A 24,224-nucleotide genomic window follows, 5' to 3' on the forward strand; every position below is an offset into this window, starting at 1 on the left:
ACCACCACCACCACTCTTCCCCACTGCATGGGTATCCCCAACTGTTCCCTGCCACTTGAGCTCCCCCCAACCCCCCACGTATCTCTTGAAATGTTCACTGGCGCAAGCAGCATCTTCCACCCACTGCTCATTCCAGAGTCGGCTCCCTTCTGACGTCATGTCCTGGTCCTGCGATTGCCAACTGTCTGGAATTTTTCAGAATTCTAAAAAGTTGTGCAGTATCTCGTATCTTAAAGCCAGAAGGATAGCCAAGTGTGTTGATATTTTTCAGAGTTTAGACCACTGCAGTTCTCCATGCTCCCCCACCCCCCCTTTCCACTGCAGAGGCTGTGGTAGGCTCCAACCAAGGGAAGGCTGCTATAGTCACAGGAGGGGGCTGAGCTGCAGAGGCTGTGGGGATAGCAGATCTCAGCACAGTGTCTTTGGAGGGAATCAGTGGGACTAATGAGTGATCTGGGGGTTGAGGTTGTTGAAAAGGATTAGAATGGGGGAAACGTGAAGGGTTTGTTGTCAACTGAGGAAAAAAAACTGCAGCAAATGCCAGCATTTTACATAATTGTGGGCAGACCTGGTGAAGGGTGGGGGCACTGCTGCAGGAGCATAAGAGCAATAGGACACACTAAAAAAGAGAGGTAGAGAGTGCATGCACTTGTTTTTTCTGTGTCTCTGGAGAGGACAGTCTCATATAAATACTGTAAAGCTTCCCCATGAAAATCTGGCCTTGATAGAGAGGTTTATTGGTACAGTGGTACCTTGGATTACGAGCATAATCCGTTCCAGGAGCATGCTCGTAATCCAAAATGCTCTTTTATCAAAGCGAGTTTCCCCATAGGAAATAATGGAAACTCGCTTTGATAGGTTCCCACCCCCCACCTTCCCCCCTCCCGAGGCCAGCAGCGCTGCTCCCCCCCACGAGAACCGGCATTGCTCCCCCGAAGGCTCCCCCCCACGAACCGGCACCCCCCGCCGCCATCGGGCACCCCCCCCGCCGTGACCTGAGGTACCCCCAACACACCCGAACCCTCTTCTTACTTTGGTATAGCCTCCGCACTGGCACTGGCACCAACATATCCTGTGCGTTGGTGCCGGTGCCTGAAGATCTGCCTCCTGTGCTGGGCCTTGAGCATGCGCACATGCTCAAGGCCTGAGAGTTCACGTCGAACGAGGCAGATCTTCAGGCACCGGCACCAACGCACAGGACATGCTGGTGCCGGTGCCGGTGCGGAGGCTACACCAAAGTAAGAAGAGGGTTTGGGTGGGTTGGAGGGACCTCAGGTCACGGCGGGTGGGTGCCCGATGGCGGCAGGGGGTGCCAGATCGCGGGGGGGAGGGTGCCGGTTTGCGGGGGGGGGCGCTTGCAAATCGAGGCACGCTTGGTTTCTGAGGCGCCGATTTTGCAAATGTTTTGCTCATCTTGCAAAACACTCACAAACCGTTGCACTCATAAACCGAGGTACCACTGTACTTGTGCACATACCAAGCGGAGGGAAGTTTTCAGCCCAATGAATTTACCCTGTTAATTATTAAATTGAGTAATTTCCTTGAACACTATCTTAATACTGACACCACTTCAAGGTTTCAAGGTTTCAAGGTTTATTCAATATTTGATTAATCGCCTATCGTAACTACTAAGCGATTTACATTTACAGAAAATACATAATAAAAATTAACAATAATATAATAAAATATTAAAATCAATTTAAAACAAACCAGACAAATCTGGACAGGAAACATTGGGAAAGAGGGGGAAGAAATACAATTTATAATAGGAAAGAAGGGGTAAATAAGGGTAAATACACAGAATGGATGGGAAAACAAAATAAATATGTAGCTGACTGAAGTAAAAGGGAGTTGTACAGAGTAAATAGCAATTCAATTAAGGATTAAAAGCGTCTATAAAAAGAAAACTTTTTAGTTGGCTTTTGAATTTGTCGAGGTTTTTCTCCTCCCTTAAATAAAGTGGGAGAGAATTCCATGTTTGTGGTGCTGTAACTGAGAAAATATACTGTCTTCTGGTATTTATGATTTTGAGAGAGGGAACAACTAATAAAAGTTGCTGATTGGATCGTAAGGTTTTTTGAGAAGTGTATGGAATTAGAACTTTATAAATGAATGATGGAGTTTTGGATGATAAAGATTTAAAGGTGAGTAAAGATAACTTGTATAAAATTCGATGTCCCACTGGTAGCCAATGTGCTTTTTGTAATAATGGGGTTACATGGTCAAATTTTTTGGCCCCAGTAATTAATTTAATTGAAGTATTTTGTATGATCTGTAATCTTCTGACTTCTTTTTGGGCCATTCCTTTGAATAAAGCATTACAATAATCAATTTTTGCAATAATTAATGAATGAATTAATGTATTTAAAGATTTTGCACAGAGAAATTTTGAAATAGAACGGATTTGACGTAGTCTGTAAAAAGAGGCTTTTACCACATAACTGATGTGGTCATGATATGTTAAGTTTTCATCAAGGATGACGCCTAAGATCCGAATTTTATTAATTTGTTTGAGCGTTACTCCTTGGATTTTAATAGGAACAGATATTTTATGATTTTCTTTCCAAGGGAAGAGTAACGTGTTGGTTTTATTAATGTTTAAAGAGAGTCTATTGTTGTCCAACCATAAATGAATCTGTTCAAGTTTGTCATTGATATTAATGATATCAAATTGATTATTGGGGTCGATAGGATGTAAAAGTTGAACATCGTCAGCATATGCGAATACTGTAAAACCGATAGATTGACAAAGAGTCAAAAGGGGTGAAAGAAAAATATTGAAGAGAAGAGGGGATAAAATAGAACCTTGGGGAATACCGTAAGTATTAGAAAAACTTGCAGAAACAGTATCGTTAAAGGAAACTATAGAAGTTCGATTGTCCAAGTATGACCTAAACCATTGAAGAACTTGTTCGGAGATACCAATAGATTCTAATCTGCCTATATCCTTTCAGAAGCATTAAAAAAGACTAAGGGCTCTTTTTACTAAGCTGCAATGGCATTTTTAGCGTGCACGCTAGATGCTAACGCCAGCATTGAGCTGGCGTTAGTTCTAGCCGCGTAGCGTGGGTTTAGCGCACGTGGCAATTATGTGCGTGCTAAAAACGCTATCGCAGCTTAGTAAAAGGAGCCCTAAATATTTTATTTTGCTTTTTCTACTTGTGAACCTTTTTTTTTTTTTCACTTGTAAAACTTTGTAAAGTGATATCTTGCACACATTGCCCTTAAATTTCACTCTTTTGAGCAATCCACCCTTGGAATCACTGGTTTGTACCATAGGCAATGGAGAGTGAAACTGACTTGCCTAGCATCCTTGATTCTCAGCCGACTGTTGCAGAGCTGCCAAGTTACCCAGCTCGAGGAGGGAGACTTTTTAGTCACTCCTGTTTTTGAACTTATATCATAAGAACATAAGCATTGTCTCTGCCGGGTCAGACCAGGGGTCCATCGTGCCCAGCAGTCCGCTCCCGCGGCGGCCCCACAGGTCCATGACCTGTGAGTGATCCTTTACCTAAATCTTTTATTCCCATTTCAATGTTCTATTTGTAGTCCCTGATGCCAACAACTGAAATCAGTGATTCAGGTCTCATAATGTACCAGGATAAGATTGCAGAAATCTAGTTTCCCTTTTGAACTGGGTAACTTGGCTACTCTCCAGCTCTACTCTTTAAGCTTCTCCATTCAAAGCATGTGCTTGCATTATCCCATGCTCACTCACAAACTATTACTGCTATCAAACACACAACTAGGCTCTACACTTTCTCCTGCTACTTCTAGAGAGGAGAAATAAAGATGGGGGAAGGGGAGCCCTCGTAGGAGTGCCCACAAATATATGTTTGCCTAGGGCTCGATGTAGTGTTAATCCAGCCCCGAATAATGCATTACGTGCCAGCCTGTTGTCGGTATTTTTTTTTTTCCAAATCCCATTAACCAGAATTCCTCTCAGTGTTGGTACATGTTCTATGGCTTTAGCTTGGAGGAGGCAGACTGCCTTTTGCAGCAAGCTTCATAACCTCCTGTCAAATCATTAGGAAGAGAGAAAAAACATCTGCAATCAGGAATATGTAAGAAATAACATAAGAAACAAATCTGATACAAGGAGCAGTTGGCTCATAGATTAGTGACGTTTCCATAGAAACTGCAGGGAAAAACCAAGCTAAAGTAAAAATGCAGAGACCTGGTATGGGATACGTAATCAAAAATGACAAAGTAGAACATAGGAAGGCAACCCTATTAATGGAAGAAACATCAGAGAGAGGGAGATGAGAAAAGTTCTCCCTCAGACTGCTGAAGAACTAGTTCTGATTGCCCATCCTCATACTTTCTCTCACTGGTCTTTTTGTTGTTTTATTACTATTGAGCAATGCCGTGGAGAATGTGATGCTGTAGGTGATCGGTCTGTAATATGCAGTCCATTTCTGTATTTTTTTTTCCTTAAGCATACCCTTTCTGCAGTAATGTTCCCCTGAGTACTGATAGTGATGATAAAAAACTGTAATGCACTCACAATAAAACAAAATAAAGAGAGCGCATTCAGAGGCAGCAGGCCATGTTTTCGGTTGGAGAGGCCAATCTGTAGTCCTACCCCTATGCTTCTGGTTGCTGATGCTGTGTTTGAAAAACTGTCCTCTGTGCCTCTCTCCCCCCCCCCCCCCCACACACACACACACACACCCCGCCCCATATTCCACTATCTAGGAGTATTGGTATTATAGGAAACATCAGGGAACAGGTACAAAAAGCACTATTTACTTCAAAATCATTATAAACTAGTGGGACCATTTCTTATATCAAGTGAAAAATATATCAAAGCAACAGGGATAGAAGAATTAAATTAATATATAGCCAATAATGATCTGACGAGAACAGCATGATAGAAAACAGAACAAAACAGGACTAGGGGCTCCTTTTACTAAGCTGCAATAGCGTTTTTAGTGCACGCAGAATTGCTGCACATGCTAAACCCATGCTACGCAGCTAGAACTAACTAATCTCCTTGCTCTGACCCTGGCAAAGAAGTTTTGAAAGAACATCTAAGTCAGAATTGAGATATCCTACTTATAATGTCAAAATAAAAGTCTATCACCCAGCCATTTTTAAACAGGAAAAACATCAAGATTTTCTGTTTGAAAATATTTGAGAAGAATGTTCTTGCACTGCAATCATCCCAAAATGAACTACGCAGCTAGAACTAACTAATCTCCTTGCTCTGACCCTGGCAAAGAAGTTTTGAAAGAACATCTAAGTCAGAATTGAGATATCCTACTTATGATGTCAAAATAAAAGTCTATCACCCAGCCATTTTTAAACAGGAAAAACATCAAGATTTTCTGTTTGAAAATATTTGAGAAGAATGTTCTTGCACTGCAATCGTCCAAAATGAACAAACATTAATGCTGGCACTAGCGTCTAGCACGCACGGCAATTTAGCGTGTGCTAAAACCGCTATCGCAGCTTTGTAAAAGGAGCCCTGGGACTCTGAAGGAAAGTAGTCATGATCTATCTTACAACTGGGAAGCGGGGTCTACATTTTAGCAGGCTGCTACTTTTTCTAAGGTATTAGACTTCTTTTTATACAATATTTTCATAATAAAAATGATTCCCCCCCCCCGCAAACTTCCCTGTCCCTTATTATGTCAGGCACCAATGGAATTCGGGAAGAGAAAGGATAATACAGAACCTGGATTCAGTTCAAATATGTATGTACAAGAGCATTGTTAAAAATATTTGATGTAAGTAAATTCATGTCTCTTTAATCAGAGATTAGTAGAATAAATGTTTTATCTATCTATCTAAATAAAGATATAGATCACATCATTCCAGCCAGTTTGTTTGCCTGTTTCCAGAGAAACTTGAAAAATGTTTAGTACTATATATAAATTGTTGGCGTAACAGTGGGGTCTCTATACTAGAAGCTTTAACATGTTAAATAATGCATTATTTACAAAGACCCTGATGCAGGTGAGAACAAGATGTATTTAACATGTAGTTGGACATTATTCATTCCAATTCTATTTATTAATGTCCCAGTATTACAGTTCAATTTAATGTGTAGTTGGCAATGTAGTTTATGATCTAAGCTGTAGTAAATTGGAAGAGATATGTTCATGAACAGCAGCAATTCACACAATGAAGAAGGTTTTGTTCTGGGCATTCCTCCCACATGGAGCAAATCTCTTCTCATTCCAACTGTCTCCTAACAAAGCCTCTCCACACCTTGGATCAGGCTAGATGTCTGGTTTTAACTATCTAAGCCAGTTTGAATTTCAATGCTGATGTGATGCCACCTTGTGGTACTGCAAACTTTGATCAGAATTGGAAACCAGCTTAGTTCAACCGTAAGGGACTCTTCCAGGCGGAATTCTACACAAAAAAATTTCAAAACTCTGTACAAAATGTTTCAAAATTCTGTGCACAAAATTAGCAAATTCTGTGTTTATTTGTCAAAAATTTAAATAATATTTTTGCTAATTATTATCCATATATTATTTAAAACATTTAAAATGTTTCATTCTACTTTTGCTGTCTGGATGTTTTATTTTTCCATTATGTTGGTTCCAGTTTTTTTTTTACGCTTTCCTCTCGTCTGCTAATTCTCCTTCAAGTATCCATTTGTCTTTTCTATTCTCTCATGTCTATTCCATCACTACACCTGCCTCATACATATTGATCATTCTTTTTTAACTCTTTTCTTCCTCCTTCTTACCCTTCCTCTCTTTTTCACATTTCAGCTACCTGTCAACTTTCCATCTTCTCTCCAATTTCCCATCTCATTCTTTTCTCAGCCCTCCATTCCCTTATATCTTCAATGTACCTCCCTTACCATAATTCTACCCTCTGTTATATCTATCCTCTCATCCGTTTCCTTGCCACCTCTCCTCTCCTCAGGGTTCTACTATTCTCAGTGACTTCCTTTCTCCACCCTTATCATTCTCTACTTTTTACACGACTAAAATCTATCAATATATCTGGCACAGTCTTGAAATGGTTCTCTTCTTACTTTCAGGATCAAAACTATAAAGTCAATTTCAATGACTCTATCGCCACCACTATTTACCAAAACTATGGGGTCCATCAGGGCTCAAATCTTTCTCCTCTCCTCTTTAATATATTTCTAGCACCACTACTCACTCTGGCTCAATTTATAGGTTTCATCGTATTTACATATGCCGATGATATCCAATTACTTCACCCCCTTAAATCCTACATCCCCTGATGAAACAACTGAAATTAATCAAAAATAAAATCAGTCTCTGGCTTCGGCATAATAAACTTTCACTGAACATTCTAAAAACTACTAGTGTCCTTTTTCTCTCCCTCTCCAGATGAACACTTATGTCTACCCATCTGTTTCGATTTCTCGCCAATTCAAACAGATAGTAAAGTTAAACTTCTCGGAGTCATTCTAGACAAGGACCTCACCTTTCATCAACAAGTTAGTGCAGATATGCAGAAATGTTTTCATAAGCTTAGGTTCATCTGTTCTATCTCTTCTTTCCTTGATCCCTCCTCAATTATTATCCTGATTCTCTCCCTAGTAATTTCTACTATAGATTACTGTAACACCCTTTATCAAGGTATAACCCAGAAAGAAATCCGTCACCTACAACTATTGCAAAATACTGCTGTTAAACTAATCTATCATGCAAAAAAATTTGACCATGTCACTCCTCTCTTCCACAAAGCACATTGGCTACCTATTACTCATCGTCTCTCCTATAAAATACTCCTCTTCACTTTTAAAACAAAAAACTCTAACCAACCGGCATTCATAGATAAACTTTTGATCCCTTATTAATCATCAAGGACCCTCAGATCAAATAATCAAAATCTACTCTCCATACCATCAATATGGGAACTATTTTACGATACTACTCACAAATTCATCTTTTCAGTTACCGCCTCCTAGCTGTGGAATGCGCTCCCATTAGACGTTCAATTAGAGAACTCGCCTGAAAAATTTAAATCCAAACTTAAAACCTTCCTTTTTAAAGATGCCTTTACTCTTTAATATCAGCTTCAGTCTCTCAGTTTCTTGATTCATGTGAAGCTATGAAACATTTAATACTTCTTTTGAAATGATTCCCCTCCCAATGTTTTTTCCACTTTCCATTTCCATTCCTTTTTTATTAATTTTACTTCGATGTATTTTAAATATCCTTGCCCTCCCCTACTCTCCTTCCGTCTCATGTATGTTAATCCGAATCCGTTTAGTATTTTTTTAATATATGATAAAATATTGCTTTTATTTACTTTTTTTAACTGTCCTTCACAATCTTTTTATATTGTGCACCGTCTAGACATTTGTTTTGATAGACGGTATATCAAAAATAAAGAAACTTGAAACCATAGCCCAGCATCTGCTCTCTCTTCCTTCACTTCCCACCCTCATAGCCTGACATCACTCTATCTCTTCCCTGCTGCACTCTCCCTCATGGTCCAGTATTTCTCCCACTCTCTCCCTCCCTCTCATCCACCTCCAAGTCCAACATATCTCTCTCTCCCTTCCTTGTGCCCTACATGTATGCCAAATCTCTCTATCCCTCTCCATTATGTGCAATTTATCCTCTCCCCTCACCATGCATGTCTCCCTCCCCTCCTCCTGTGCAACCAACTTTCCTTCCTTTCACCCTCCCATTCTCTCCTCCTGTGCCACCAACTTTCCTTCCTCTCACCCCTTCCCTCCCTTGTGCCAGCAACTATCATTTCTCTTCTCCCCTGTACTCTAAGGCTTGCTTCTTCAGGTCACAGTATCGGTGGAGACTCTCACATGCTGCCTGCTGCTAACCCAGAAGCTCTCCCCTCTGGTAGTTAAGTGCAGTGTGTGCTTTATAAGAAGTTGGGAAACTTTGGTACATCCATGTGCCAAAAAAATTCAAATCACAATTTTTGAAAGACAGAATTTGGATGTTTTGCACTGAAGTTTGTCCAAATAGCAAGGGGGCATGTAGGAGATATGTTTTGAGCATGACTAGGGCAGGCCCAAAATTAGGATGTCTTTCAATGATAAAGTGAGTACCACCATGCTAGTTGGTGGGGGGGGGGGGGCATCATAAACAGGCCAAGCTGAGATACCTCTTGAAAAAATTAATAGGGGGGAGTGGGCAAAGGAAGGAACGCTGGATAGGAAGGTTATACGCAATAGGCAAGGAACATAAGAGATTAGTTGAAGAAAGATAAGCTGATTGGAGTGTGTGTGTGTGGGGGGGGGGGTGATTGCCCAATCAGCTTTGTGCTGAGTGTCTTTAGTTGGAGTTAGAGATGAGAGAGCCAGAGAATGACATCAGAAGGAAGCCAAGGCCATTGCGAGCAGCAAGTGGAAGATGCTGCTCGCAGTGGTGAACATTTAGAGAGATACATGGTGGGGGCTGGAGAGGAGGAGAGGTGTGGTCTGCCCCCTCTCCCCCCTTATTATGCCACTGCTCCCACTTTAACTCTTTTATTTCAGTTCAAATATGTACACAGAAATACTACTGAACCTGGATTTATAAGTCACCTACAAGCATGATGGCTATTGTAGTGCTATACCTTTAGGTAAAATAGGCTTTCATCTGTTCCTGGAGGGCTCACAATAACATATAAAGGAATTAAGGTGGGATTTATACTTGGATCCCATTGTTTAAAGGCCATTGTACTAACCACTCAGCTGCCCCTCGTTCTGCAGGGACATCTCTGTGGCCATTTTTGTACATATGATACCAGATAGACATTTTTGTGCCTACTTTTTGGTGGGAAATGTTTGTTCATTTTGGACGATTGCAGTGCAAGAACATTCTTCTCAAATATTTTCAAACAGAAAATCTTGATGTTTTTCCTGTTTAAAAATGTCTGTGTGATAGACTTTTATTTTGACATTATAAGTAGGATATCTCAATTCTGACTTAGATGTTCTTTCAAAACTTCTTTGCCAGGGTCAGAGCAAGGAGATTTCTCAAGGTTAACTGATTATTTAATTGTGGGTTTGTTGGCATAGGGGAAAGGGATTGGGACTTGTATACCACCTTTTTGTAGTTATACAACCACACTCAAAGCAAAAAAAAAAAAAAAGCAAAATATAAATTATTTAAGACTGTATTCCATTAACACTGCCTATTTTTCATGTCAATACATTTGTGCACAGTATATTAGAGTATAACCCAATGAACTACATGAATAGAACAAACATTCTGAAATGAACATTCCAGTTCAACATACAGTTGAAGCCCTGGAATGGACTCTATGTATGTACAATTTATCAAGTTCAGTCCATATTCTTGGCACAACCTTGAAAACTGATGGAGTGCATCCATAGCCAAGGGTACTTTGTCCTCACAAATTTGCAAGCTTGTCTTCAAAGTGAAACTATAAAGAGTTTATTTTGAAAAGTCTTAATAGGCCAAATCATGAGCATGAATGGTAAAGCCTGTTGGGATTTCAAAATGAAATTCCTATGAATGCCCAGCTGGTTGCACCTACCCCCACCGCTGGACTGGCCCAATTTTGCCACAGTCAAAAGTACCCACACTGTAATGAGTTTAAATCTTTATTTTTTACTTTTTTTAAATTGTTGACACAGGTGTTTCGTGGAAATGTGGACAACAACACTCCTTATGTTAACTCATTCACCCCACCAATCGAAGCTCAGTACATACGACTCTTCCCTCAGGTTTGCAGAAGACACTGCACTTTACGAATGGAACTACTTGGATGCGAACTGTCAGGTTAGTCTCAGTAGTAACAATGCCAATTACTACAAATGTCTAGACAAAAGCAAGGGAATGTGGTGAAATCAGTTAGCTTAGCAGGGTTTAAAAAAGTCTTGGATAAATTTCTAAAAGAGAAGTCCATAGGTCAATATTGAGATGGCTTGGGGAAATCCACTGCTTATTCCTAGGATAAGCAGCATAAAATCTGTTTTACTACTTGGGATCTAGCTAGGTCTTGGGACCTGGGTTGGCCACTGTTGGAAACAAGATCCTGGGCTTGATGGACCTTCGGTCTGTCCCAGTATTGCAATTCTTATGTTCTTATGTCTTCATCTTGTTCTTTGCAGACTATATCTGCTACATGCACTCTCTTCTATAATACTACAGCAATGTGAGTCATGGAGGCATCGAGCAAGCTCAGAACTTTTTGTGTTCCTTGCTATTACCTCTTCTTCTACATACTCTATGGGAAAATTCTACAACTGGATGCCATGTTAGGCACCTAGTGCTGCACCTGAGCACTAGCCCCTGGATTATATAAAGTTGTGTGCCCAAATTTCCAACTAGCTTTCAAATTAGAATGGTACCAGTTGCATGCCTAACTTAATTGTTAAATTAGGTGTCATTTGGCCTTAAGTACCAGTAATAGCCCTTGGGTGCTAATTGGTGTAGTGGCTAGAGCTATAGCCTCAGCACCCTGAGGTTGTAGGTTCAAACACCATGCTGTTCCTTGTGACCCTGGGAAAGTCATTTAATGCTCCATTTCCCCAGGTACATTAGAGAGACTGTGAGCCCTCCAGAACAGATGGGGAAAATGCTTGAATACTTGATTGCAAACTGCTTAATACACCTTGTCCAAGTGGTATATCAAATCCTAATCCCTATCCCAATCCTTTAGCATGTGTACAATAGTGTAGTAAAAGGGGGGGGGGCACCATCTCGGTGGGGGTGCTGGCACCTCTCCTTCTCTCTGTTCCCCCACTCCTTCCCTCTCCTTCCCTGCCGTGTGCACACCTTCACCCTCCCCCTCCTTTACCTCTAGCTCTTCACTGGCACATGCAGCAGCTCCAAAAATTTTGGGGCATCTAACTTTTAGGTAACCTGAACAACATTATCTTCATATCCACCTATTCTCGCTATATATAGAGCACTCAAAGTTGCACATGTGCAAGTCAATTAATGAACCAATTAATGCTCATAATTGAGTGCTAACATTTGTTGGCGCTAATTGTTAGCATCTTTGTGCTGAAACTTGGATCATTGTTGGGACATTACCTTTTTAAGAAGAATAAAATTGATGCTATTTGGTTTTAAGGACATCTCTCGTGCTTTTCTTTTGTTCGTTCAACCATTTGGATTAGCACACGCATCGCTAGGCGTTATTCTCTAAAGAGGCATATAAATCTTTTAGCATGCAACTAAGGGCTCCTTTTACTAAGGTGCGCTAGCATTTTTAGCGCGTGCTAACCCCCGCGCTACGCGTATAAATGAATGCCAATTTAATGGTGGCATTAGCATCTAGCACACGTGGCAATTTAGCGCATGATAAGCGCGTGCTAAAACTGCTAGCACAGTTTAGTAGAAGAAGCCCTAAAAAGGGGGCATGGCGATGGCAGGGGCATGGGTGCACTATTATAGAATTGAGGAAAGGAGTGGCCAAGAGCTACAGTCTCAGCACTGCACTGTTCCTTGTGACCCTGGGCAAATCCTCCATTGTCCCAGGTACGTTAGATAGATTCTGAACCCACCATGACAAATGGGGGACAAATGATTGAGTAGATTTTGAAATCTATCAGCCAACGTACAAGCTGCTCTTCGACGTTCATCTTCACACAGGCTTCAGCATGTTTTTTGCGGTTCAATTTGACTCCTTTCCAACCTAGGACCCCTGAAGAAGGCATGTACCGAAACACAGACCATGGTTTAATTTTAATAATAATAATAATTTTATTCTTCTATACCGCCACAATCTTGCGACTTCTAGGCGGTTTACATTCAAGAGAGCTGGACAATCAGCGATTTACAATATGTAGAAGGAGTACAGAGTACAAAGGTGGTGTTTTTTAACCGCAATTATTTTAATAAACTTTGCCTGTATCATTGTACAAGTTACTGCAGTTCTCCTTGCTTTGTGTGTCTTCGACCCTTTTACTGCAGATTTTGTTGACCCAACTTGGAACACCATTTATAGAATAGCAATCAGTGCTCTTTTTTTTTGGGGGGGGGGGAGGTGCCCAAATGTGAGCCCCATTTTCTAAATCTAACCCTTACTTAATATGAAAGCCCTGCAGTTTGGAGGTGATTAGATATCATATATGTAAAAAGCCATATATGTTTAAGTCCAATTTTATAAAAGCCACTGCTTACATGTATGCCAGCAACACACACAGATGTAAAGGAGGCATGTTCTGGTCATAGTTTAGGTGATCTTGAAAGTACGCATATTTCCTACTTTAAAGCATAACTTCAGGCATAACTTCTCATTTGAATCTGGGCTTAGGAGGAGAGCTGAAGAGGGGGAATTGCTTTTACCACTCGGATTTAGAGTTACATTGAAATGTCATAACAATTAGTGTCAGAGACCAGTTGTTTGACTCCTCTTGTACAGGCAGTTTTGCAAAATCTGCCATTTCCACATAATGCCCAAGTCGCTCTTTTTTGTGTGTAAATTTTCTTTCTGTAAAGTCAGTTCTTCAGCTGTGTATCATACCAAATACATATTTTGACCCTGAGTCTATAAATGGCACCTAGCAGCTGCTAGGAACCGTTTGTAGACTCATCCCTAGTAGCAACTAACTCAACAGGCTCCGGTAGGCACCATAATGTTAGATTAGCCCAGGGTTTTCTTGGATTAATTTACCAGCACCTAACACCGATGCCTACTGGTGCCTAAGGCAATCCATGCCCAAACTGTGCTTCCTAACCACGCCTACTTTTGAGTAGGCACATTGGTGTAGACACCTACATGGCACCTACCGATAATTTTAAAAAAATGATTTTTAATTGTTTTTAAATGGTGCTGTACAATTAACAGCTCTGAATGAACCAATTAAAAAAAAAATTAAGATAAATGCCTATATCAGTAGGCGTCCCAATCTAAGCACCTACCAGTAGGCCCCGTTTATGGAATCAGGGCCTTTTTACAATCCTTAATGTATTTTTATAAAAGGCCGTGAGTTCAACAAGATTTTTATAAAATACTGATGCAGTTTTACACACATGGGCCTAAATGTCTATGTACTGGCCTAGATGTTCTGTATAAATTTAGGATGCATATTTCTCATTCAGTGAATCCTGTTGACATTTTTATTTGTGCTTACAGGTTGTTCTGAACCTTTAGGGATGAAGTCAGGACATGTACAGGACTATCAAATTACTGCCTCTAGCGTCTTCAGAACACTCAACATGGACATGTTTACATGGGAACCAAGGAAAGCTCGGCTAGATAAACAGGGCAAAGTGAATGCTTGGACCTCTGGTCGTAGTGACCAGTCACAATGGCTACAGGTAGAATTGTCACAAAATTGCATTGGTTCTATTTTCTTTTTTTTCTTTTCTTTAAGGGCTAGATTCACTAAAACCCCCTTACCTGTCTGATCCGTGGCCAAGTCTTTCCCAGGCGACCAATCCACCAAGCCTCCTCATGCAAATGATGCAGATCGGAGGCCTGCCCCACAGCAACTGCATGGATCGCAGCAGAGCGATCCCAATGCATGTGCAGACCATCTTCTTTGCCTGTAGATGGTCTGCCCAAGCGCTTGCTGTCCATCAACAAAACTTTTTATTTTTTTACATTTTTGATTTTTTTTACGTGTGAGCCCGTGGTTTTAACCCACGGTTTTAAAGCGGGGCTGCACTGCAGCATGTTCTGGAACAGAACAGAACACGCCATAGTGCAGCCCCGCTTTAAACCAGGCTCACACTGCAGGGAAAGAGCAGGCGAAGTTGGGCGGCAAAAGAGGAGGCGAAGTCGGGCGGCAAAAGACCAGGTCAAGTCGAGTAGCAAAAGAGCAGGCGAAGTCATGCGCCAAGAGAAGTCGGGGCAGCAAGAGCAGGAGAGGCAGAGAGCAGGTTTTATTTCAGAGCTGCATGGCTGGGTTTCAGGGCGGCAGAGAGCAGGAAAGGACATGAGCGACTGGTCCCCAGCAGTTGCCTTTTTTTTTTTGATCAGCCAGCCCAGTTGGTGTTACTGAACAAGTATAGTGAATCCTACTACTATGCATGCCGTTTCCCCTCATTTGCATGCACGGATCGGATCAGGTGCAGGAGGAAGGTTAGTGAATTGGATCGGGGTCGAAAAGTTGTCGGGACACAAATCGGTGGGCTTTGTGAATCTAGCCCTAAGTGTTTGCTAGAACAGGGTTCTCAAACCTTTCCTGGGGGACCATCAGCCAGTCAGGTTTTCGGGATATTCTTAATAAATATGCATGAGAGAGGTTTGCATATAATTGAGCAGACAGGCATGCAAATATATCTCATGCATATTTGTTAGAATAATTTTACTATACTCAAAACATGTAATAATACTTCAATAAAATAGTTTAAAAGTTGTTAAATTCAAAAGCGGTTAAACACTACATCTTTTTACTTTAATCATTTTACATTTGTACACTATAATTACACATCACATTCCCCAAACATGCTCACTAAAACATATTACAAATTGTTTTAGCCCAACTCTACAGACTCAAAAGATCCTAAACATCATACATAATTAACACACTATTGTGCTGACTGAATGGACAAAAAGGTTTTAAACTGTAATTGGCAGTCCTATTTCTATGTAAACAAGAAACTGTGCAAACTACCACTGCAAACTTGTCTCCTTTTTCTGTCAGTCCAAGTTCCCATCTTAAGGGCCTTTGCATGAATCTCTCATGAAGCCCTTCAAGGGTCATACCGTTGGTTCTTCCTTGTTCAGCTCGACATAGGCTCTGTGTTTCGCTTTTCAACTTCAGGAGTTGAAACTGCTGAGTCACTCATGTGTCTTATAGCAGCATAAACACTCTGTTAATGTGTAGAATGATGGCATACATACATGCACCTAAACACTGTTCTGTAAATACTGTATGTGCATATCTTACATAGTGTAGGTAGCATACAGGTAGCATACAGGTAGGTGGGGTCCGGGCAGAGTATGGATGAGACTCACACACATATAACATATAAAATAGTATAAATTATGAGCAAAACTTTGGCATTTATACTAGTTCTATGGCTGGTGTAAGTGCTGACACCTATATTATAGGTATGTATTTCTTACAAAATTTTGTGCTAGTATTTAATGCCTTAATGACAAATGAACCACCTTATTTATCTTTTGCAAATCTTGATTCCATATTTGTCATGTTGAACACTTAGGGCTCCTTTTACGAAGGTGCGATAGTGTTTTTAGCGCACGTGCTAGATTAGCGTGCGCTAGCTGAAAAACTACTGGCTGCTCACGAGGAGGCGGTAGAGGCTAGTGCATATGGCATTTTAACGCACGCTATTCTGCGCGTTAAGGCCCTAACGCGCCTTTGTAAAAGAATCCCTTAGATAGCTGATGCCTTTTATATGAATTGGCAATTTCAATGCTTTTTTTAATATGTTTTGTTATTTTTTTAATTGTATATTTTTGGTTGTAATCCACCTTGTTTAAAGGTGGAATATAAATGATAAACTATAAACTATTAGTTATTCCCACATATAGAGAAGTAGTTCATTAACACATATGAAATTCCTTTTTTATTTAGCTTGCGGTCCTACTCTTTGGAATTCTGTGCCCCCAAAAATATATGACTACCAAGTAACTTGGGACTTTTTAAAATCTGAATTAAAAACTTTTCTTTTTAATGATGCTTTTCAATTTTTGATGCAGCTCTGGAATGAATTGTTGAAAAAGGAAAGACAAGCACAAGGCTTTTCCCCTCTTTTACTAAGGTGCGCTAACTCATTAGCGTGGTAATCGAATTAGCGTGCGCTAAACACTAATGATTCCATAGACTAACATGCACATATTAGCGTTTAACGCGTGCTAAATCGATTAGCGTGCACTAATCGATTAGCGCACATTAGTAAAAGAGGGCCTTTCTTTTATCATTCCCCTTCTTTTCTTTAAATGAATGGTTTTACATAGTAACATAGTAGATGACGGCAGATAAAGACCCGAATGGTCCATCCAGTCTGCCCAACCTGATTCAATTTAAATTTTTTTTTTTTTTTAATTTTTTCTTCTTAGCTATTTCTGGGCAAGAATCCAAAGCTTTACCCGGTACTGTGCTTGGGTTCCAACTGCCAAAATCTCTGTTAAGACTTACTCCAGCCCATCTACACCCTCCCAGCCATTGAAGCCCTCCACTGCCCATCCTCCACCAAACGGCCATAACAGACACAGACCGTGCAAGTCTGCCCAGTAACTGGCCTTGTTCAATATTTAATTTTAATTTTCTGATTCTAAATCTTCTGTGTTCATCCCACGCTTCTTTGAACTCAGTCACAGTTTTACTCTCCACCACCTCTCTCGGGAGCGCATTCCAGGCATCCACTACCCTCTCCTTAAAGTAGAATTTCCTAACATTGCCCCTGAATCTACCACCCCTCAACCTCAAATTATGTCCTCTGGTTTTACCATTTTCCTTTCTCTGGAAAAGATTTTGTTCTACGTTAATACCCTTCAAGTATTTGAACGTCTGAATCATATCTCCCCTGTCTCTCCTTTCCTCTAGGGTATACATATTCAGGGATTCCAGTCTCTCCTCATACGTCTTCTGGCGCAAGCCTCCTATCATTTTTGTCGCCCTCCTCTGGACCGCCTCAAGTCTTTCGCCAGATACGGTCTCCAAAACTGAACACAATACTCCAAGAGGGGCCTCACCAATGACCTGTACAGGGGCATCAACACCTTCTTCCTTCTACTGACTACGCCTCTCTTTATACAGCCCAGCATCCTTCTGGCAGCAGCCACTGCCTTGTCACACTGTTTTTTCGCCTTTAGATCTTCGGACACTATCACCCCAAGGTTCCTCTCCCCGTCCGTGCATATCAGCTTCTCTCCTCCCAGCATATACGGTTCCTTCCTATTATTAATCCCCAAATACATTACTCTGCATTTCTTTGCATTGAATTTTAGTTGCCAGGCATTAGACCATTCCTCTAACTTTTGCAGATCCTTTTTCATGTTTTCCACTCCCTCTTCGGTGTCTACTCTGTTACAAATCTTGGTATCATCTGCAAAAAGGCACACTTTTCCTTCTAACCCTTCAGCAATGTCACTCACATACATATTGAACAGGATTGGCCCCAGCACCGAACCCTGAGGGACTCCACTAGTCACCTTTCCTTCCTTCGAGCGACTTCCATTAACCACCACCCTCTGGCGTCTGTCCGACAGCCAGTTTCTGACCCAGTTCACCACTTTGGGTCCTAACTTCAGCCCTTCAAGTTTGTTCAACAGCCTCCTATGAGGAACTGTATCAAAGGCTTTGCTGAAATCCAAGTAAATTACATCTAGCATATGTCCTTGATCCAGCTCTCTGGTCACCCAATCAAAAAATTCAATCAGGTTTGTTTGGCATGATTTACCTTTTGTAAAGCCATGTTGCCTCGGATCCTGTAACCCATTAGATTCAAGGAAGTACACTATCCTTTCTTTTAGCAACACTTCCATTATTTTTCCAATAACTGAAGTGAGGCTCACCGGCCTGTAGTTTCCTGCTTCATCCCTGTGACCACTTTTATGAATAGGGACCACATCCGCTCTCCTCCAATCCCCAGGAATCACTCCCGTCTCCAGAGATTTGTTGAACAAGTCTTTAATAGGACTCGCCAGTACCTCTCTGAGCTCCCTTAGTATCCTGGGATGGATCCCGTCTGGTCCCATCGCTTTGTCCACCTTCAGTTTTTCAAGTTGCTCATAAACACCCTCCTCCGTGAACGGCGCAGAATCTACTCCATTTTCTCGTGTAACTTTGCCAGACAATCTCGGTCCTTCTCCAGGATTTTCTTCTGTGAACACAGAACAGAAGTATTTGTTTAGCACATTTGCTTTCTCCTCATCACTCTCTACATATTTGTTCCCAGCATCTTTTAGCCTAGCAATTCCATTTTTTATCTTCCTCCTTTCACTAATATATCTGAAAAAATTTTTATCTCCCTTTTTTACATTTTTAGCCATTTGTTCTTCTGCCTGTGCCTTCGCCAAATGTATCTCTCTCTTGGCTTTTTTCAGTTTCACCCTGTAGTCCTTTCTGCTCTCCTCTTCTTGGGTTTTTTTATATTTCATGAACGCCAACTCTTTCGCCTTTATTTTCTCAGCCACTAGGTTGGAGAACCATATCGGCTTCTTTTTTCTCTTGTTTTTATTGATTTTCTTCACATAAAGGTCCGTTGCCATTTTTATCGCTCCTTTCAGCTTAGACCACTGTCTTTCCACTTCTCTTATGTCCTCCCATCCTAACAGCTCTTTCTTCAGGTACTTTCCCATTGCATTAAAGTCCGTACGTTTGAAATCTAGGACTTTAAGTATCGTGCGGCCGCTCTCCACTTTAGCCGTTATATCAAACCAAACCGTTTGATGATCGCTACTACCCAGGTGAGCACCCACTCGAACATTAGAGATACTCTCTCCATTTGTGAGGACCAGATCCAATATTGCTTTTTCCCTTGTGGGTTCCGTCACCATTTGTCTGAGCAGAGCCTCTTGAAAGGCATCCACAATCTCCCTACTTCTTTCCGATTCCGCAGACGGAACATTCCAGTCCGCATCCGGCAGGTTGAAATCTCCCAACAGCAGAACCTCCTCTTTCCTTCCAAACTTTTGGATATCCACAATCAGATCCTTATCAATTTGCTGTGATTGAGTCGGAGATCTGTAGACTACACCCACGTAGATAGAAGTTCCATCTTCTCTTTTCAGAGCAATCCATATCGCTTCTTCCTCTCCCCAGGTCCCGTGCATTTCGGTCGCTTGGATATTGATCTTTACATAGAGAGCTACTCCTCCTCCTTTATGACCATCTCTGTCCTTCCTAAAAAGATTATATCCCGGTATGTTTGCATCCCATCCATGTGATTCACTGAACCATGTCTCTGTGATAGCAACAATATCTAGATCTGCCTCTAATATCAGGGCTTGCAGATCATGAACTTTGTTGCTTAGACTGCGAGCATTATTATTTACCTCACTGTCTACTCTTAAATAACACATCTCTTAAATTTTATTTAGAATTGAAAGCCGCCGAAAAGGTTTTACCATAACGTGCGGGATAGAAAGTCTTAATAAACTTGGAAACCTATTAGGCTAATATTCTTTACAAGAAAGTAGATGTCTACTATCCTTGATAGAATAAGCACCTAAATACAGTGGAACCTTGGTTTACGAGCATAATTCATTCCAGAAGCATGCTTGTAAACCAAAATACTCGTATATCAAAGCGAGTTTCCCCATAGGCGAGGGGGAGAACTAGATGGCCTTGAGCATGCGCAGATGCATGCTCAAGGCCTAGCAAGAGGCAGGAAGTTCTTCAAGCAGTACCGGCACGTCCTGTGGGCTGCGTGCCGGTGCCAGATGGGGGGTAAGTTTGAAGTTGTTTGGGCGGGGGGTGCTGGTTCGTGCGGGGGGGGGAGCGAAGCCGGTTATTGGGGTGGGGGATGCTTGCAAATTGAGTCAACACTCGGTTTGCGAGACAAGATTTGCGAGAATGTTTTGCTCGTCTTGCAAAACACTAGCAAACCGGGTTACTCGCAAACCGAGGTTTGACTGTATAGTACACTGTTAAAGAATAACTCCCCTTTGTGCCTGCATTCCTTGTGCTGACCAGATTTTTAAATAAGCTTGTAGACCCCAAGGGTCTTAGATGCCTGCAGGATTGCAGCCTCTGTGGTGGGGTTTGTTTATTAGCCTCGGTTTGACTTTGCATTAAGATATTTGAAAAGAACACTGGCAACATTATCATGTAAACATTCTCTCAGACTAATTACATCCAAATATATATTGCTTTTAAAAGATGTCATTAGTATTTCTTTGAATCAAGTGCGTAGGATTCTGAGGAAGAAGAGTGTCATCTTAGCCTCCTGCTGTTGTCTTCCTTGCAGTAATTTAGAGATGCTATAATTTATGAATTATTCATCAATATTTATACAGTCCCCAAACTGTCAAAAAATTATGTCTGGGGGTTAGCCAAGTCCTTATGATTGTCAGAACTAGAGTACATATTATATCGCATTCTAAAGTTGTGAGGAAGAAAGGAAAAATTTATTTTATTAAGGGTTGGGTTTTTTTTAGTGTTTTTCAGTGCAAAAATGATTCCAGGTCTAACATGGAATATAGTAATAGTTAGTAGGTAAGGACTTCCTGACTTTTCTCTTTCAGTAATATATTTCCTCATATTTTATTGTACTTTCCAGAAGCCTGGCATTACTTAAATCATTTTATATAGTCAGATTTTATGCCCTGTAGCGTTATTACTAATATTTTCAATGTTTAGTAGATGCTAAGGAGGGAATTCATCAATGTGTACTACTGTTACGACAGATTATATTACCACAAGTTGTGCTGTTTTAGCACAAGGTCTCATTGCTAAGAATGCTGGCCCTCCTACATCCCAGTAGTTAGCTTTCATATGTTTATCATTTGGACAGATTTTTTTTTAATGGTTCAAGAAGATAAATGCACTAGAAAATTGTCATTTTTTTTTTTTTTGGTTTTGTTTTTCTAGCTTGAAATGGTCATGTTGCTACTATTTGGGGGTTTTTCCAGGTACTTGTGACCTGGAATGGCCACCGTGTAGATGGGATACTGGGCTAGATGGACCTTTGGTCTGACCCATTGGGGCTGTTCTTATGTTTTTCTCTACTGGAGTTTTGGACGTTTTTTCCCAAAACATCTAAACTCATTTGAAAGTACGCCTTCACAGCACATCGTGTTGAGCAGTTAACTGCCATCTCATTAGCTAGCTTTAACTGTATCTGTAAAATAGTATGCAGCAAATATACTGTGTTGTTTCTGTGTTAACTGTATGGGAAAATGATAGACACACTCTTGGCAGCTAATGTTATATTATAGACTAGTCTTATAGCCCGTTACATTAACGGGTGCTAGAATATATGTGTGTGTGTCTGTCTTTATTTTTTTTCTCTCCCTGTTCATCAGCACCTCTTCCCCTGTCCATCAACCCCTTTTCTGCCCCTCCATTTCCGTGTGTTGCAGCATTTCCCTCCCACCCCACTTCCCTGTGCAGTATTTTCCTCCCCCATACCTTCCTCCTGAACTCCATGTTAAAATGCTTTCCGGGTTTGGCTGCTGCGGCCTGCAGCCACCGACAGCCGCTATGGCCGACATCCGACTCAGGCCGCCGTGGCTGACATCCGACTCAGGCCGCCGTGGTCGACATCCTCCTCGGGGGTGGGGGGGGAGGAAGAGAGAGAGCGGAGAGAGTACGGTGCGCAAGGGAATGACGGCGGCGAGGACGGCCAACTTACAGAGTAGCCACCGCTGCGTCTTTCAACAGGGAGCAGGCCAGACTGTAATCCGCGCATGCGCACTTCCTATGGGTCGCTACAGCTCACGGAAAACCGGCGCACACATAGGAAGTGCGCATGCACGGCCTAGCGTTTTATTATATTAGATTCTTGATATACCACTTTTCTGTGGTACAACCAAAGCAGTTTACATATTATATACACTACAGGTACTTTATACCTATTGGGCTCACAATCACTGTTCCCTCTAAGCTGAGCAGGAGTCCTTTAACACTCCTGCCATGGAGGTACAGTTTCACTATCACATGTTCTATAGAAAGGAACAGGCAACCTCTACAGCAGTGGTCCCCAACCCTGTCCTGGAGGACAACTAGTCAGTCGGGTTTTCGGGATAGCCCTAATGAATATGCATGGATCAGATCTGTATTCCTATCATCTTTATTACATGCAAATCTCTTTCATGCATATTCATTAGGGCTACCCTGAAAACCTGACTGGTCCTCCAGGACAGGGTTGGGAACCACTGCTCTACAGGAGTCCAGGGAACCTGCTTGTCCCTAACTTTTCAGCAACCCTTTTATTTTGCTTTCAATTGTTATCAGCCCAACCAAGAAGAGAATGATGTAGAAGAGCAGGGGTGCCCACACTTTTTGGGCTTGCGTGCGAGCTACTTTTAAAATGACCAAGTCAAAATGTTCTACCAACAATATATATATATTTTTTTAAAATTTCTTTATTCATTTTAAAGCCATAATTAAGTGCAGGATATAATACAATCATATAACTCTATAAAAGCACTTAAATACATTTACAATTATAATTTATGACAAATAGATATATCACCCCCCCAATTATATTAAAAAAATACACTCAAATTGAGAAATTTAAAAATACATTCCAACCCGCCCTTGACGTGTATGACCAAAGGGCATAATCACTAATCACTCTTTGCAAAAGTTTGTCAATGACTCCCAAATCTTCAGAAACTTCTTATAATGTTCCTGATGTTTAGCCATACTTCGTTTCATCTTAAAAATATGACATATAGACTCCCACCAAAAGGTATAGTTCAGCCTATCCCAGTTTTTCCAATTCCTTAAAATAAGCTGAATGGCAGCCCCTATCATAATAAATGGTGTCAGGTCAAAAGCGCACCGGGACAAAGGCGCGCACAGACAATTGAGCGCAGCGCGGAGGCGCGCGCCACAGAAAATTACTGTTTTTAGGGCTCCGACGGGGGGGGCATGGGGGAACCCCCCACTTTACTTAATAGAGATCGTGCCGCGTTGTGGGGGCATTGTGGGGGGTTTGGGATGTTGTAGCCCCCCACATTTTACTGAAAACTTCACTTTTTCCCTGTTTTTAGGAAGGTGGAAGGTTACAACCCCCCAAACCCCCCACAACGCTGGCGCGATCTCTATTAAGTAAACTGGGGGGCTCCCCAACAAAAACCCCTGTCGGAGCCCCTAAAAACGGTAATTTTCTTCGGCGCACGCCTCTGTCTTGCGCTCAGTTGTCGGCGCGTGCCTTTGTCTTTCGCGAGATTGTCTATGAACCATAATAAATAGAAGTTTATTATTGTGAGATGATATTTGGCTTTTAGCTCTCATAATAATGCCAAATAGCACTGTGTCATATGTAAATGCCAGTGGATTTTCCAACAATAAAATTTTAAAAACACAAAGCACACTATACGCAGGGAGATGTTAATTATCATTTATATTCCGGTGTTTTTTCAAAGAGGTCAAGGCAGATGACTCTATGCACTGTCACCCCAGTAACAACCATACAAAAATAGACAAATATACCCCCTCCTTTTTTTACTAAACCGCGATAGCAGTTTTTAGCACAGGGAGCTGCGCTGAATGCTCTGCCCTGCCCTCAACGCTCATAGGCTCCCTGTGCTAAAAACGCTATTGCAGTTTAGTAAAAGGGGGCCATAGTGAAAATTTCCTCTCCGACGGCAAAATTGACATTGGGGAGAGGAAGGCTGATCGGCCCGGTAGATTGTGAAGGCAACGCGAGTCTATCACTTTGCCTTCACGATCTACCAAGTTATTCCACACTTTTCTTGACATT

General features: G+C 41.4%; 1 protein-coding gene across 2 annotated transcripts in view; it reads left to right on the forward strand.

Annotated features, from left to right (window-relative positions):
• EDIL3 (EGF like repeats and discoidin domains 3) overlaps nucleotides 1-24,224 on the forward strand; it is a 456,004-nt gene that overhangs the window by 367,301 nt on the left and 64,479 nt on the right. For both annotated transcript variants that reach the window (XM_033922900.1, XM_033922990.1), the window contains exons 8-9: nucleotides 10,556-10,700; nucleotides 14,008-14,192. In XM_033922900.1, coding sequence (XP_033778791.1) covers nucleotides 10,556-10,700; nucleotides 14,008-14,192 — 330 coding nt within the window. The remainder of the gene's footprint in view (nucleotides 1-10,555; nucleotides 10,701-14,007; nucleotides 14,193-24,224) is intronic.

This window comes from Geotrypetes seraphini, chromosome 1 (genome assembly GCF_902459505.1).
Source record: "Geotrypetes seraphini chromosome 1, aGeoSer1.1, whole genome shotgun sequence".
Classification (NCBI taxonomy): Eukaryota; Metazoa; Chordata; class Amphibia; order Gymnophiona; family Dermophiidae; genus Geotrypetes; species Geotrypetes seraphini.